Below are 15,182 nucleotides of genomic sequence, written 5' to 3' on the forward strand. Positions count from 1 at the left end.
AAAGAAATGGAAGAAAAACCCGAAAATGTACAGAAGGCTAGCAACAGGCTAGAAGGATAAAGAAAGGTGCTTTAGTATACTGTTTTGGGCAACAATTTTAGCTTTTTATGTACTTGTCTCTCATCTCTTACTGATAGGGCAATATGTTCTCTCCCCTCCCCCATTTCTCTTGCTTCTTTTTTTGGGGGGTGGAGGTGGGGCTCACTAGGTAGCCTTGATTGGCCTGCAATTTACTATATAGACCAGGCTGTCCTCAAACTCACAGAAATCTGTCTGTCTCTGCCACCTTAATACTGAAATTCAAAGCATGTATCACCAGGCCTGGTCCTCTTGCTATTTTTTTTTAAGCTATGTCTCCAGCTTATCAAGCATGCAATATATACTATTGGCATACTGTTCTAAACTTGTGCTTACCTTTATCTTCACTTAAAGATAAAATTAAATTCAATGTTTACTATCAATCTTGTTTGTGGCTAGTTTCCCTGGTCATCCCTCTGTCATGTCTAGACTGTCACTAGCAGATTGCAGAGAAATGCCTTATGTTTTCTGCTTAATTATGCTTAACCTGTTTTCTATAGCTTTGATACTTGATTGACAGGTTGAAAAGATAAATATGTGGCTTTACTTCTCTTTGGCTTTCTTGAAAATGATGATCAATTTTCAGGTTTAATTAACTTTCTTTTATAAGTGACTTTCTGCTTGAAAGCCTAGAGATGCTTTCCTTTTACTTTTAGTCTAAACAGTTTACAAGTCTCAATAGTAGACTTAATAATGCTTCTTTTCTTTCAAAACTGTTAACAAGTAATTGTGTTGCCTTATGTGTGTGTGTTGGCGGGGAGGGGGGGGGCACCTTAGCAGATGTGGCCAAGTCAGAAACTTTCTCTTACTCAAGTAGTCCCACTGAGATCAACAAGGAGATGAGGTCAGAGAGAAGAGAGAGTGCTTGACTGCTGACTTAATGATACAGTAAAGAGCCACAATCTGATGATACAGCAACTGCTAGAAGCTGTAAGATTGCATCCCTATAGACAAGGCTCAGATCTTTAAGACAATGCATTGTTTTAAATCTCTGTCTCTGTGGTGACTTACTAGAATGCAACAAATTAGCAGAGTCTCAGAATGGACTATCTGGATCACCTGTGACTGTGAACACTTCTGGTGCATGAAAGTAGGCCTTCCATTATTTCCAACATGTTGTCTTTACTTTAGTGTTGAACTTTTTTACAACCCATTGTTTCCTGCCTCCACGAGGTCCAATTATACATGCTGAATCTTCTCTATCATACTTATGTGAAGAAGGAAAACCTGTATATTTTAGTGTAATCGAAGAACAGCTTAGATATGAAGTTTAAATAGTTTAGAAATTTGATATATTCTAGAGTTTAGATTTTGGATTAGGGAGCTTAATTAGCAAATTCTATACAAATATTCAAAACCAAAACCAAACCAAATAGAATTGATGTCTGTAACATACTTTGGATATGAGAGGGCCAGGCAAATATCATCACAATCTGCCCTAATAACTCAGTTCAGAACTAGGCCTCAGTCCCTGCTTTTTGAAACTGAGCAAACAGTTTCTGAGGAGGAGCCTCGAACAAAGGACAATCAATCTCCAACACTCCCAACAGAAAGGACAAGCCACGGTCAACAAGCTCAAGATGATAACCAAGTAAGAACAAAGCCTGGGACTTGTCTAGGCCTGCCCAAAACAGGAAACTATAGTCCTGACCAAACCCTAACTAATCCTAGCCTAGAAGTTACTAACATGATTGCCACTTGCATTAGACAATCATATCTAAGATGACATTCCCCTTAGTTAGGTTTAAAACAAGCCCTCACTTCCCTCCTGGGGTCTTTGCCATCTTGCCTTTGTGAGGGATGGCAGGCCCCAGCATCCTGGAATAATAAATGCTCTTGCTGATTGCATACGTGGATGGTGGTCTTTTGTGGGACTTCTTCAGGACCCTAACAGGCTAAGTGATAAAATTTAAACACATAATTACCTTGATATCTCCCTGAGATAAACAGTCTGCATTGCTTTCTTCAGGTGAGGTTCAATATTTCTCCACAGTTTCCGAGTATCACGTTCACCTGCTACTCCCAGAAGAAAATTTCAATAATTCAAATCTTGTATAATTTTTCTCCAATGAAATATTAATGATTATAGCTAGTTACCTTCTCCTTTAACTACAGGTTCACAATATTTGGGAAAATTAAGCACTGCCTATGAATTTAAAAAGACAAAAAAGCAGGAATATAGAGTTAGAAATTTTTCACATAAAATTTTTATTACAAATTAAGCAATTTTATTTAAAATTGATTCTTAAAAGTAATTCTAGCTTATTACTACAATAAAACAACAAAAATATCAATAATGATAGTATAACAGCATACACATTACAGCCTAAATCCTACCTAATACATTAAACTCATATAACATAATAAGGCATAATTTGTACTTAGTTATAATGATGTTTAATAAAAACATCAAGGCCAGACAATTAACTGCTATTTTCCAGCATGTGAGCACCATCATAAATTAAGCATCATCTAATTAAGGATTATTTAAAGTGTTTGCATGGATGTTACACATACGAGTTCTTGGCACTATCCTGGGCATACTAAACCAACTGTAGGATAAGACCCAAAATCTACTACATGTTTTAACAAGCTCTCCAGGAATTCTATGCATTAAGAAGTGTGAGAAGAATTAACGAATCACAACTACTTAATATTTTTCCATACTAGAATCCTACTGAAATGCAGCTTAGTGAATTGGTAAATGTGCATTTATTAACATTAATCTGATCTCAAGTATTTCATAATGAAAAGATTTAATAATGGAGTCTGGAGAAGAGACAGGCATAATTATAGTGTAAATTCTAACCCAGAGGACAACAGTAAGTACTGCAATTGACTGCAGAGAGAAAGGCATCAAAGAGCTACTCGCCAACTTCTTGCATTAATTTAGATTTTCAGACCTAAGTACTAAAAAATAATACTAAGGCATCATGGTAACAAAGCAAGTTAATAGCCCAGCCAAATTCTGCACTGCTCTCCAACATCATGCCCAATTCTTCTACATTTAGTTCTCAAGTATCAGCAAATTTCTAATATTTTGTGTTAGAATTTTGTCTTAGTTAATTTTCTATTAATGTGACAAAGCACCACATTCAAGGCAAGTGAAAGCAATTAACTTGGGGCAAATCTTTGCAGAGGGTTAGTCCATGACCATCATGGTGGGAAGTATGGTGGCAGGCATGGCACTGGATCAGTAGCTGAGAGCTTACATTGTTATCTGCAAGAAGGAAGTAGAGAGAGCTGGCTGGGAATGATGTGGGCTTTTTAGAACCTCAAAGTCTACTCCCAGTGACAAACTTCTTCCAGCAAGACCACACCTCCTAATCCTTTCCAAATAGTTCCACCAACTGGGAACTAAATATTCAAATATATGAGCCTATGAGGGCCATTCTAATTCAAACCACCACTGATCCACTATAGTAAAACAGAAATTCAAACTCACTAGTACCTTAAGCAGGTTTGCTAGGTTCCATGAAAAACAAAATTATAAGGCTGCTAATAAAAACTACAAAACTCCAAAACCAAGCAAAAAAATCATTTTAGATTGGTTTTGATATTATAAATTTTCACAATAATTGTATATCTCATATGTCCTCATTCTACTTATCAAGTTTAAGAAATCCTTACTAGTTTCATCAATAAATAGGAAAAGTGAAGGACACAGGTGTAACTTTATTAAGAACTGACAACATACTCAGTGAATATTCACATCCACTATAGTAAGAGAAGCACACCATCAGAAAGGATAACTATCACAGCTCCCTGTTGACCTGTTGAAAAGTACACTTTTACTCTACCATCTGCAGGCTGAGGACACAGAAGCAAAGTATACTCTGCCTATAAGCACAAAGAATTCTGTTTACCTAGATTTTAATTGTGAATCTGTGAGGTGATCTGAGAATTTATTTCTAAATCAAAAAAGAGCACACGTAAACATAATAGTTCCCATAGTTCTAAAGGAGAGGCTTGCATTACTTTAGGTGGTCAAACAATCGATTATGAATACTGACAAGGTTGCAAAGGTAGTGCTGGCAAGTTCTTTTCCAACTCTTCCTCAGTGAGATTTCCAGCACGATTCCATTGTGACAGGCAAGATCATTTGGTGGAAGATAGTCTGATACATGTAAACTGTAGTAAGAATTCTAAGGTGACCCCCCAAACTGTCCCTTAGTGTGTCCAAATCTCCCAGTTCAGTCAGACACTAATTGCTGTGCAGAGAGATTTTGCAGATGAAATTAAATTAAGATCCCAAAGATTATACTACTGCAGACTTACAATAGGGAAGACTGTCAGGTGAATCAGAGCTAATCATACAAGTCATACAGGGGAACTCAAGCACTGTCACTGACTGTGTACCTTCTCTAGGAGGCTTGAGGGAGCCATATACCATCCAGTCACCAAGGCCATGAAACTTCATTCTGATAACCCAAAGAATAGATGAATGCACTTAGTAGCAGATATTTCCCTAGAACCTCAAGGTGAAAAATCCATTCCATACAAAATTTTGATTTCAGCTTTATCAAACAATGAACAGAGAATCTAGCAACACAGTGCCTGGTTTGTGACCTACAGAATAGAGAGCTAATAAATGTGTGTTATTTGAGATACTAAAAGTGGTAATTTCATATGTAGTAATAGAAAACCAACATACATACTGAAGTATAAAAATAAAAACACTCCAGAACCAAGACATACTTCTGAATTGTTTTGCATGTTTAGAATCTCCAAGGCTATTTCTAAAATGCTGAAGGAACAAAAATTAGAACTAAGAACACTTGAATTAACTTGAATTAAATTAAAAGAAATTTCTAACAAGCAATAAGTTCTTTTGTGTTCCAGGACTTATCATTCTAAATGCTTAATGTGTATTAACTCATTCAGTCCTTCAAAATATCCAATGTGATAGGCATAACTACTGTGCCCACTTTACAGATGATGAAAACTCTGCTTTCAAATGAATCAAATATAAGGACAGATGAACCCCTTCCATGACAATCAACCTATCTTAAAACAGACATCCAAAGACAGCTAGAAATGAGAAAATAAGCTTAAAGTAACCAAGTATAAAGATATTGCCCCCAACCAAATACGTATTAACTACGAAGGAAAAGATAGCATCCTAATCAATGGTAAAAGGAACAAGACTGACCATCAGTACATGACAAAGACAGAACTGACTCCATGCTACCTGACAGAACGCAAGGAAGATAACAGGACATTTCTGTGATATGCCTATCACATGTACAGTCTGTACCTAATCAGGACAAATGCAGACTGAGGACTCCACAAACTAACTGGATTGTAATATTTAAAGGTCTCCAAGTCATGAGAATTAAAAACAAGAGTTGTTTTCAGATGAAAGTAAATTCAAGACTTAACATTATATGCAACATGTAATTCTGAATTGGATTATTTTGCTCTGGAACATATTCATTCCGACAACTAACATATGTGGAAAGAGGTCTGAAGACTAGTTTGTAGAGAAAAAAATTAATTATTTTTTTGTGTGTTAATGTGTGTGTACACATGCACATGCATACATCTATAGACCAGAGGACAACCCCAGGTATCATTCTTTAGGTGCTATCTGCTTTTCTTTAGACATGGAAGAAGACATGGAACTGGTCAAGCAGGCTACACTGGCTGAGCAGAGGAACCCAGGGATCTGCCTGTCTCTGTCTGCCCAGCTCTGGAATTCCAAGCATTTGTCATCAATTAGAGCTTTTTTTTTGGGGGGGGGGCAGGGAGGGGAGGCTAGGGATCAAATTCAGGTCTTCATGATTATAAGTCAAACACTTTACCAACTGAGCCATCTAGCCAGCTCTCCCCACCCACAAATCAATTCTCTAATTTGACTGTAGTATTATAGTTAGGTGGCAGTAAGTCTCTGTTGGGACACACACACTAAAGTGTTCAGAAATAGCAAGGTGAACACTCTCAAGGGGTGAGTTCTTTTTCTAAGCTTGCAACTTTTCTATAAATTAAAACCTGCTTTTGTTTTGTAAAATAAAATTTAAAATTACTGAATACTTCCATTATCTTGTAAAATAATCACAGCAAATATTAACACCATCAAATACAGTAGTGAATCACAAATTTATTAACAGCTGGTCATCTCTGCATTTTACCAATTATTTTTATTTTGGTACCCTCTTAATCACTAGGCCACTAGCTCTTCTCACTACCCAAAGGGACAAAGAAAACAAGACAGCCTAAGCAGACACTAGTATTGCATTTTAAAAGACTACCTGCTTCTAGCTAAACAATTCAGTCACCTCTGAGTGATTTCTAATCATCTGAAATCTCATGTTGCTATTTTAGAGGGAAAAGGTTTGAAATATAAGAAATTTAAATGCATGACCTGTTTAAAAAATATGCAAAACTAAGGTTAAGCAAATTGGCTATTCTGTGTTCGGCATCTAGGTGAGTATAAAATAATCCCTTTAGCTGGCTTTTCTAACAATTATAATTACTATTTTTGGACTACCAAATGCATTCTCAGAGAAAGCAAATCTAAATGAATATTCAAAATACCATTTTATTTTCTCCTGTCTTTGCTGCCTATGTAGGTAGCTTCTAAATTCCTAAGGCAGATTTAAAAGCACACACAGAAAAAAATTCTTGAAAAGAACCTTATATGGGTTATCTATGACATTTTCAAGAAATAAACCATTTATAAACTTTGAAACAATTGAGAGTACACATGTGATGGAAAATAAATGCTTTGACTCCTTTATGTTCTAGATAGGGAGAAAAATAAGAACACTTCTGCTTTGTGCTATATTTTCTTCAATGTGTAAGGACTTTTTACATTTGTTAACATTACCAGTGGTATAAAGATTTAAAGCATACTTCAAGTTGATGAATATGATATTCAGAAAAGTTGTATTGTAATTAAAAATTAACCTCCAGGAAAGCACAAAGAAACTTAAAAACTACCATATTGAAGTATATATTTTCACCCTTTACTTTCTTTTCCTGAAGGTATTTTCCTTGATTTTTTTTTCCCTCTTGCATAGAGTCCCAGGGGCTAAGGAGTGGCAAACCACAGGTTATTTACTAGGGAAGCAGAGAAGGACGGTCTGTCTCCACCCACAGTGTTGGGGTTACAAATGCATATAGTGCCACACACTTTACCCCCTCAGTCATCTCCCTCGGCCCCTTAACTGAAGTTGTCTAAAAGGAAACGAGACATTCTTGTCTGCCTTTCATAACTCCAAAAGTAAGTAATGGGAAAAGCTAAGCATGATCATCTCCCAAACTTCTAGCAAAATACAAACAACTATTCTAGTCATTTTTCAAAGTTCAAGCCTTTTATACAAAAATCACTAACTCAAGATAACTAGCCAGTGAAGATCTGTAATTAAAGCTTCTTGCCATACTCAAATGGAAAGCTCTTAGGCCAATCACTACAGAATAAAACCTGGAGAAAGGTATTACAAACATTAGCAGTGAGACGCTAAATCACTTGTTATTACATTTCTCTGCTTTTTTTCATTTTTATTTGAATGGGTTTTTAGTTTCTGCAACTAGAGATTGATTCAGTAATTAAAAGTATTTGTTTCTTTGAATGCTAACACCTACATAAGGAGCTGAAGTGGGTGTCACACACCTGTAACCCAGTAATGAGGAGGGTGGAGAAATGAGGATAACTGGGGCTTCCTCACAGCCAGCCCAGCAGAAAAACTAAGCTCTAGGTTCTGTGAGACCCTTCCTCCAAAGAGTAAGTGACAGAGCAGGATACTAACAGCTTCCTCAAACCTCTGTGTGCACAACCCCACACACATGTGCACCAACATAACACACACACACACACACACACACACACACACACACACACACACCAATAAAAACATGGATCTGACAATAAATGCAAATTTTCTCATTAGGTTTAGTATGCACTAACCCACAGATATCCTTGTAAGGTATATTAGCCTCAAAAAGCCTTATCCAAATTTCTGAAGCATTTTCTCAGCTTCTGGCTTGTCTCAAAATCTTCTGAATGTGAAAATATTAAAGGACATACACACACATGTGTGCACACACACAAAATGCTCACTCACCAGATGTCTGAGCTCTTTCAGATCTCGACAGACAGTGTAGAAAACTCCAAGGAGAATATTAATGTAGGCAGCATAAAAATCAGCTGAATATTCTGGAGGATGATCATGGGACAGGATCTTTTGAAGGTTCCCTGTTCACAGGACACAAACTCAAATGATCAGCACATAAACATAATCATTATGTTCCAAAATTTTATAAATTTTTTTTAAAAAACACAAATATTTAGGTCCAAGTCTATAATAGAATAATATGTATTTCTTTTTCTTCATGGCACAAAACTTCTTGAATGAAGCATACCTGAGCTACACTAATGAGGTGACCTGACTGGAGCCTCCAGACAGCTTACAGGTAAGAACTAGTGGTTAGCGTTCCTATTTCTTGACCTTTAGGGAGAAGAGAAAGGCTGAAGGCCAAGTTCATACCCAAGGGTCAAAGATTTAGCCAACTGTACCAATGTAAAAGAACTTCAGATACAGCACAGACTGGTAAATGAATCCACATGCTGGAAACACACCTCAACTTTGCAAGGAAAGAAGTTTCTAGGCTTGGGACCTCCCTGAACCTCAGTTTTATATCTCTTCATCCAACTGTTCATATCTCTCCTTCTTCTTCTTCTTCTTCCTTTTTAATCTTTTACAATGATCTGACAGCAGTAAATACAGTAGTAAGAAAATGTACAGTGCTTTCTTGATTCTGTGAGCCCTACAGGCAAACTGTTAAACCAGAAGACAGGACCATGGGTACCCCAATTTACAGTCAGTTTTCAGAAGTCAGTTCTGCACTTGGAGTTGGCATCTGCAGGAGAAGCAGCCCTATGTGACAGACACTTTAACCTGTAAGGTTTCTATACCAATTTCTGGAAGAAAATTCCAATGAAATTGGCAAACAACTGTCAAAATAGACAAAGCAATTAAAAGAATTGGTTATTGGATGGAGAAAAAAGAAAATAAAACAAAACCTGCAGCATTTGTTATCAGAAGTGTTTTTAGAAAAAATAATCCAGAAAGAGTAAAATAAGTGAAGCTAAAAAAACCACAAATGGCCGGGCAATGGTGGCACACGCCTTTAATCCCAGCACTTGGGAGGCAGAGCAGGTGGATCTCTATGAGTTCAAGGCCAGCCTGGTCTACAGAGCAAGATCCAGGACAGGCACCAAAACTACACAGATAAACCTTGTCTCGAAAAAACAAAAAAAACAAAACAAACCCACAACAAATGTTCTAAAAAGAATCACTAAATGACAACAACAAATATAAAACAATGATACTCAAAGAGAGAAGCTTAAGACTCTTACTCCTGGAAAATAAAAGCAAAGATGAGAAGTAATACAGGCTTTAGTTTATGTTTTTGCCTATTAAGAATTATCAACTAGAAAAACTCCCAACAATCTAGGAAATGCTCTTCATTAGTTGAAATAACATTCATTAAACATGCTTTTTATAATAATCACCATCTAGTCCTGTCCAAAGGACCTGTCCTTTCTCATTATTCCTTTTGTGAGATGTCTTATAAAGATAAAGATAACAAAGATGTTTCTTTCATAGCTCAAATTCTTCCTATATTACATGTTTAAGGTCTTAACTTCTTTTCTCAACATGCTGAACCTAACAGAAAGTAGTTAGCTGGGCATGGTGGTGCACACCTTTAACCCCAACACTTGGGATGTAGAAGTAGGCAGATACCAGAGTTCAAGGCCAGCCAGGTCTACAAAGTGAGTTCCAAAATAGCCAGAGCTAAACAAATAAATAGATAAATAGTGAGAAATGTCTATTTATTGTTCAAATTTCCTCCTCACTGTAGCACTGTCTGACTTCACAGCGCAGGCACTAAGCGTTCTCAGTGGGACAAAGAATATGAAGAAATACTGGCTAAAAGGGTGGCTTAGATTAGGGTTCTCAACATGTGCGCCGTGACCCCTTTGGGATTGAAGAATCCTTTCAAGGGAATCACCTAAAACCATCAGAAAACTGATATTTACATTATGATTCATAACACTAGCAAAATTATAGTTATGAAGTAGCAAGAAAAATAATTTTATGGTTGGGGATTACCACAACATGAGGAATAATTAAAGGGTCACAGCACTAGGAAGGTTGAGAACCACTGGCTTAGATGAAACTATACATCTATAGATGTAACAAAAACATATTAGAATATACAATAAAAGCTATTTTCTTTCTTATTTCTATTTCATTAAAACTGAAAGTATATTACAGGTGTCTAAAAACAGTACCAAGGGACTTCTAGTAAAGAAGGGAAACTTGGGTGGAACTCGGGTAGGAAACTGCAAGTCACTGACTTTTTCTAATTTGTGATCAGAGCAGGACTTAAGCTATGCTGACAACTGAACCAAATCTAACCAAGCACATTATAATCTCTTCAGAGAAAAAACAAAACAAATAAGCCACTGCTAAAGGACCTTTGACATGTGATAAAGACTTTCAAGTGGACCCTGGCAACAGCTGGGAAGGAGGTGTCCTTGAAACCAAATCCCTAAATATGGCATGTCTATCAAGTTAAAGGACAGAGCACCGTTAGCCACTAATCTCTTTGCCCTGATCCCATGCTGCATGTAATTTGTTTGACCAACTAATGCTTCAGTTTTGAATAGAAAATTTATGATTATAGTGCTTATGCTATTCTTAAAAAAGCCCTAAAAGTTAATACACAGATGTAACATGGCTGCATTTATCATGCAGTTAACAGGTCTATTTTCCCACATGACAAAATTAGAAAGATTGCTATATTTAATTTTTTCCTGAAATTCCATCAATGCTGCTTAATATCTTAAAAAAATAACCAGATCCTGGAATTATATTATACTTTTACTTTCATGATGTAGAAAAACCAATACAATTTCATAATTTTCTTAACTTTGAAATACTTTTTCAATATTTGAAACTAAAATGGCACAAAAAAGTCAGTTTAGCTGTGACACAGATCCAAAGCAATTGTTTCCTGAAATCCTTTAAGACTTTCTTTCCTATTCTTTCCTTATTTTGTGATTTGTATGGATGAGAAGCTACTAAAAATAAGGTTTTTTTTAATCTATTTTGAATTCCTTTAAATAAATAAAAACAACCAGTTAATTAGCTAAAGCAGGAGGTGTTATTTGGCTTCTGTTCTTGTGAAAACACGCAGGAATGTGTTGCTCTTAGCAATGAATGTTTATAGCTGAGAGGGACAGGGTTAGTAAGGCCAGGGTCATGAGATGCAATCTCTCACAGTCTGCTACAACCTTATACTTCACAGCTATCATCTTTGAGTCAGCGGTGTCATCTTTTATAGTCATAGCTCAAAATTCATTAATCTACAAGGCTATTAAACTTTCAAAGAGAAAAGTTATTAAAACCTATAAAATTTAAGATTAAATATAAACTCCAAGAAAATAAACAAAAGAACTAGCAATTGGCACAGTAAGAGTTATAGCAATGACAAATAAAATTTGTAGACTCAAGATATTTGGTACTTAATCAATGCAATGTATATGATAAAGATTGCTCTACAATTGTAACATGTTACCAATCTAGTATGATTCTTATTTGTATGGACATTATAATCACAGTATACATACACATTAATGAATTAAAGCTGATGAAAGTATACCATTAGCAAACACATGAGACCTGTTCATTTAGTGACTATGACAGCAGTCCCTTCACCGTTTCAAAATAAAATTTTGATTTTCTACAAATGCTAAATATAAGCATTTTGAGACTGGCAACAAACCTAAACAGTTAAAGATACCAAAGTATTTCAGTCTAAACAGGTATATAGTTTAACATTTTGAGCAAAGGACAATGATTATTTGTTCAAACAATTAAAACTTACCTATGCTATAATCAGGGAAATATAAGACAAATGGTTCAAAGCATCCAGTATTTGGACGGAACTTTTCCCAAATAATCTCACTGAGAAAAATAACTGTCACATTTCTGTCAGTCTGCAAAGGAAAGGGAAGAAAAGTAATTTAGCATTTAAGAATCTGAGGGCAGAAAGTAATTCCCTTTGGATTTATCCTCAACTAAATTCAGCAAAGCTTAACATATTCAACAAATTATTTGCATATTAATAAGCCATATTTTAAAAACCTAATCAGAGAGCTCAACTATTTGCAAATTTTCATACATAATTACTTGGAATTTCCATAAAACTGTAGGCTAATCAACATTTCAGTTATTCATGAACACTAGGACAGTCACACAAGAACTTATTTTGTCGATACTAAGAAACACACCTGCTTGGAAAAATTAAGAGGAAATCCTTCTGTGAGAATTTTTTAAAATCTTGATAGGCTTTTGCTCAGTCAACAACAACCATTTCCCATCATTAAAATAGTTACAGTAACTCAGAGAAAAGGAAACATGGAGTTGAATAAAAGTAGATCTGCCATATTGTATAACTTCATATTATTAAGAAATATTAAACTTTTCTGTTTGTTTTCAAATTGTTGAGAAACACTAATGGCCACTATATATTAAAAATACAAATAACTATAACTAGTAATATCCCCCTAAATCATCAATGCAAAGTAAAAGAGGTATCTTTTGAAATATATTTTTAAAATTAAACTTAGTATACCAAAAATAATAGCTGAATGTGTCCATTATTCTTTAACAGACTGATCAAAAACCTGTGCATGCCAGCTGGAATTCATCTGCACACTCCTTAATTTTCCACATAGGTTTTCATTTGCCCGTATTCTTTTTGGCTAACAATGCAGATGTGGTATCTCTTCTGGTCTATAAGCATCCTTAGGATCCAATTTCATATATCAATTGTACTACATTTTTGGGATAATTTACTATTTGATTCCTAGCAAGTGTGCTTCTTGCATGCTGTTTTGCATTACTTAGAAAAGTAATTCCTTTGATTAACAAAAATAGTTGAACTTAATGAATGAATAATTTCACAGAAAAACTGATCATCTTTATGAAAGAAAGGAAGATGTTGGGGGCACAGAGGTCCTTGTACTCACAGAGAAATACTAAAAGAACCAGGAATGTTAATCACACAGGAATACCTCCTCAAGGGAGGAGATAAAAATCAAATACCTGTATTACATCCAGAAAGCTGAGAGTGGATTTTGTTAATGACCTGGTGATTTTTTTTTTTTTTTTTTTTTTTTTTTTTTTTTTTTTTTTGCTACCTGGAGGCAGACCTCACCCACATTCCCCAGAATAATTATCCCAGACTCACCCACCCACCCACCCCCTCCCCAGACCATTACCTATCCTTAGTGGAGATGTCACCTGTACTTTATGGCCTGCTGACCTCTATGCTATCAGTCAGAGACCACACTAGATTCTACTTTGTAAAAGTTTCTATGTTGTCACACTGTTGTGGAATATCTGTTTACAGTGTGTGAAAATGTGTCATTGTGATTGGTTTAATAAAGAGCAGAATGGCCAATAGCTAGGCAGGAGAGATAGGCAGGATTTCTGAGGAAAGAAAGGAGAGGATGAATCTAGATATGCAGATTATGCCAGAAAGACACCAATGAGACTCTGAAGAAGTTGGACACACGGTATAGAACAGAGGTAAGCGAGCCATGTGGCAGAACACAGATTAGCAGAAACAGGTTAATTTGATTCATGAGAGCTAGTTGGGGACAAGCCTAAGCTGAAGGCCAAAGTTTCATAATTAGTAATAAGTCTCCATGTCATTATTTGGGGACTGGCAATCCAAAGATAGCCTGACAAAAAAGCTTGCTATATCACACCTTAAGCTTAATTGTGCACCAGGGACTGGACTGCTTGTTGCCTGGAAACCTTCCCAAATTGCACTGTGTTTTATTTATTTTTATTTATTTTTATTTTTTGGTGGAGCTGAGGATCAAACTCAGGTCCTTGCGCTTGCTAGGCAAGCACTCTACCACTGAGCTAAATCCCCAACCCACACTGTGTTTTAAATATGCTGATTATGAACTGCCTGACCTGAGATTCCCTGAAGCCTGATCCAGGTTGAGGAAGTCAATCTGCATGGGTTTTCATTCTTATCACTTCCCAATGCTTCCCTGCCTGGATACCTGCAGGGACCCCTCTCAGGAATAGACTTTATTTCTCATAAATGCAGGGCAAAGGCTCCACCACTGAGCTATACACCAGCCCCAAAGAAGACTTTAATGCTTTTATCTTAGAAATTCATTGATTTTTAAAATAATAATTCTGAGTTTACTTAGGCTTAAAAGTATGCCTTATCCACATTCCTGATTATAAAGCTCATGCAAAATCATCAGATTTATTTTTACTTATTTAGTGTGTTCACATGTGTCGGCCCCACTTGAGCACCAGCATGAGTGTGGAGGCCAAAGGAAAACTTGTGAGAGTTGAGTCTCTTTGATCACCCAGGTTCCAGTTAATGAATATGGGTCACCAAGCTTGGTGGCAAGTACTGTTAATACTGAGCCATCTTGCCAGTTCACAAAAGCATTTTATAAAATCAGTAAAACATACATTGAGAAGCTAAAAAAAAAAAAAAAACAAGATCAATGATTTGAAATTGGTAATATTTTCAACTGTTCATCTTAAAGTACTTCCAGTATACAATGTTTTATCGTAATTTAAATTTCATTTGACTTAAACACCTAATGTAAAAAACAGGAAATGTTTTTATTAAGTTCCTCTGAAATGAAATAACAATTCAAAATTAAGCATCCGTTCAGAAATGTTAAACTAATAGTTCCCTTTCCTAGTAGAGATTACAGTAAACCTTAAATTTTCGCCAAATAGTTTCTATAAAACTAAAAAGTGAAATCCTAATTACTGTCAATAGCACCTCAACACCATTACTAGGTATACTGAGAAAAACATGTCAAATACAAATAAACTAATTATTGTAACTGTAATTCTTGCTTAATAACTTTTGTTATATGTAATTTTACTATGTTAAAGTTAAAACTTTCCTTTTTGATTAGACAGAAAGGGGGAAATGCTGTAGGATGTCTTTCTGTATGCTGTCCATATATGTTGCTCTCATTGGTTGATAATAAAACTGTTTGGCCAATGGTGAGGCAGAATAAGGTTAGGCAGTACAAT

The 15,182-nt window shown here is 35.8% G+C and overlaps 1 protein-coding gene across 1 annotated transcript in view; it reads right to left on the minus strand.

Moving 5' to 3' along the window:
* Orc5 (origin recognition complex subunit 5) overlaps positions 1 to 15,182 on the minus strand; it is a 62,089-nt gene that overhangs the window by 36,050 nt on the left and 10,857 nt on the right. Inside the window, exons 5-8 of the mRNA XM_036182582.1 lie at positions 11,977 to 12,088; positions 8,145 to 8,275; positions 2,176 to 2,224; positions 2,004 to 2,094 (exon numbers count right to left, since the gene is read on the minus strand). Of these exons, the coding sequence (XP_036038475.1) occupies positions 2,004 to 2,094; positions 2,176 to 2,224; positions 8,145 to 8,275; positions 11,977 to 12,088 (383 nt within the window). The remainder of the gene's footprint in view (positions 1 to 2,003; positions 2,095 to 2,175; positions 2,225 to 8,144; positions 8,276 to 11,976; positions 12,089 to 15,182) is intronic.

Source organism: Onychomys torridus, chromosome 3 (assembly GCF_903995425.1).
Source record: "Onychomys torridus chromosome 3, mOncTor1.1, whole genome shotgun sequence".
Classification (NCBI taxonomy): Eukaryota; Metazoa; Chordata; class Mammalia; order Rodentia; family Cricetidae; genus Onychomys; species Onychomys torridus.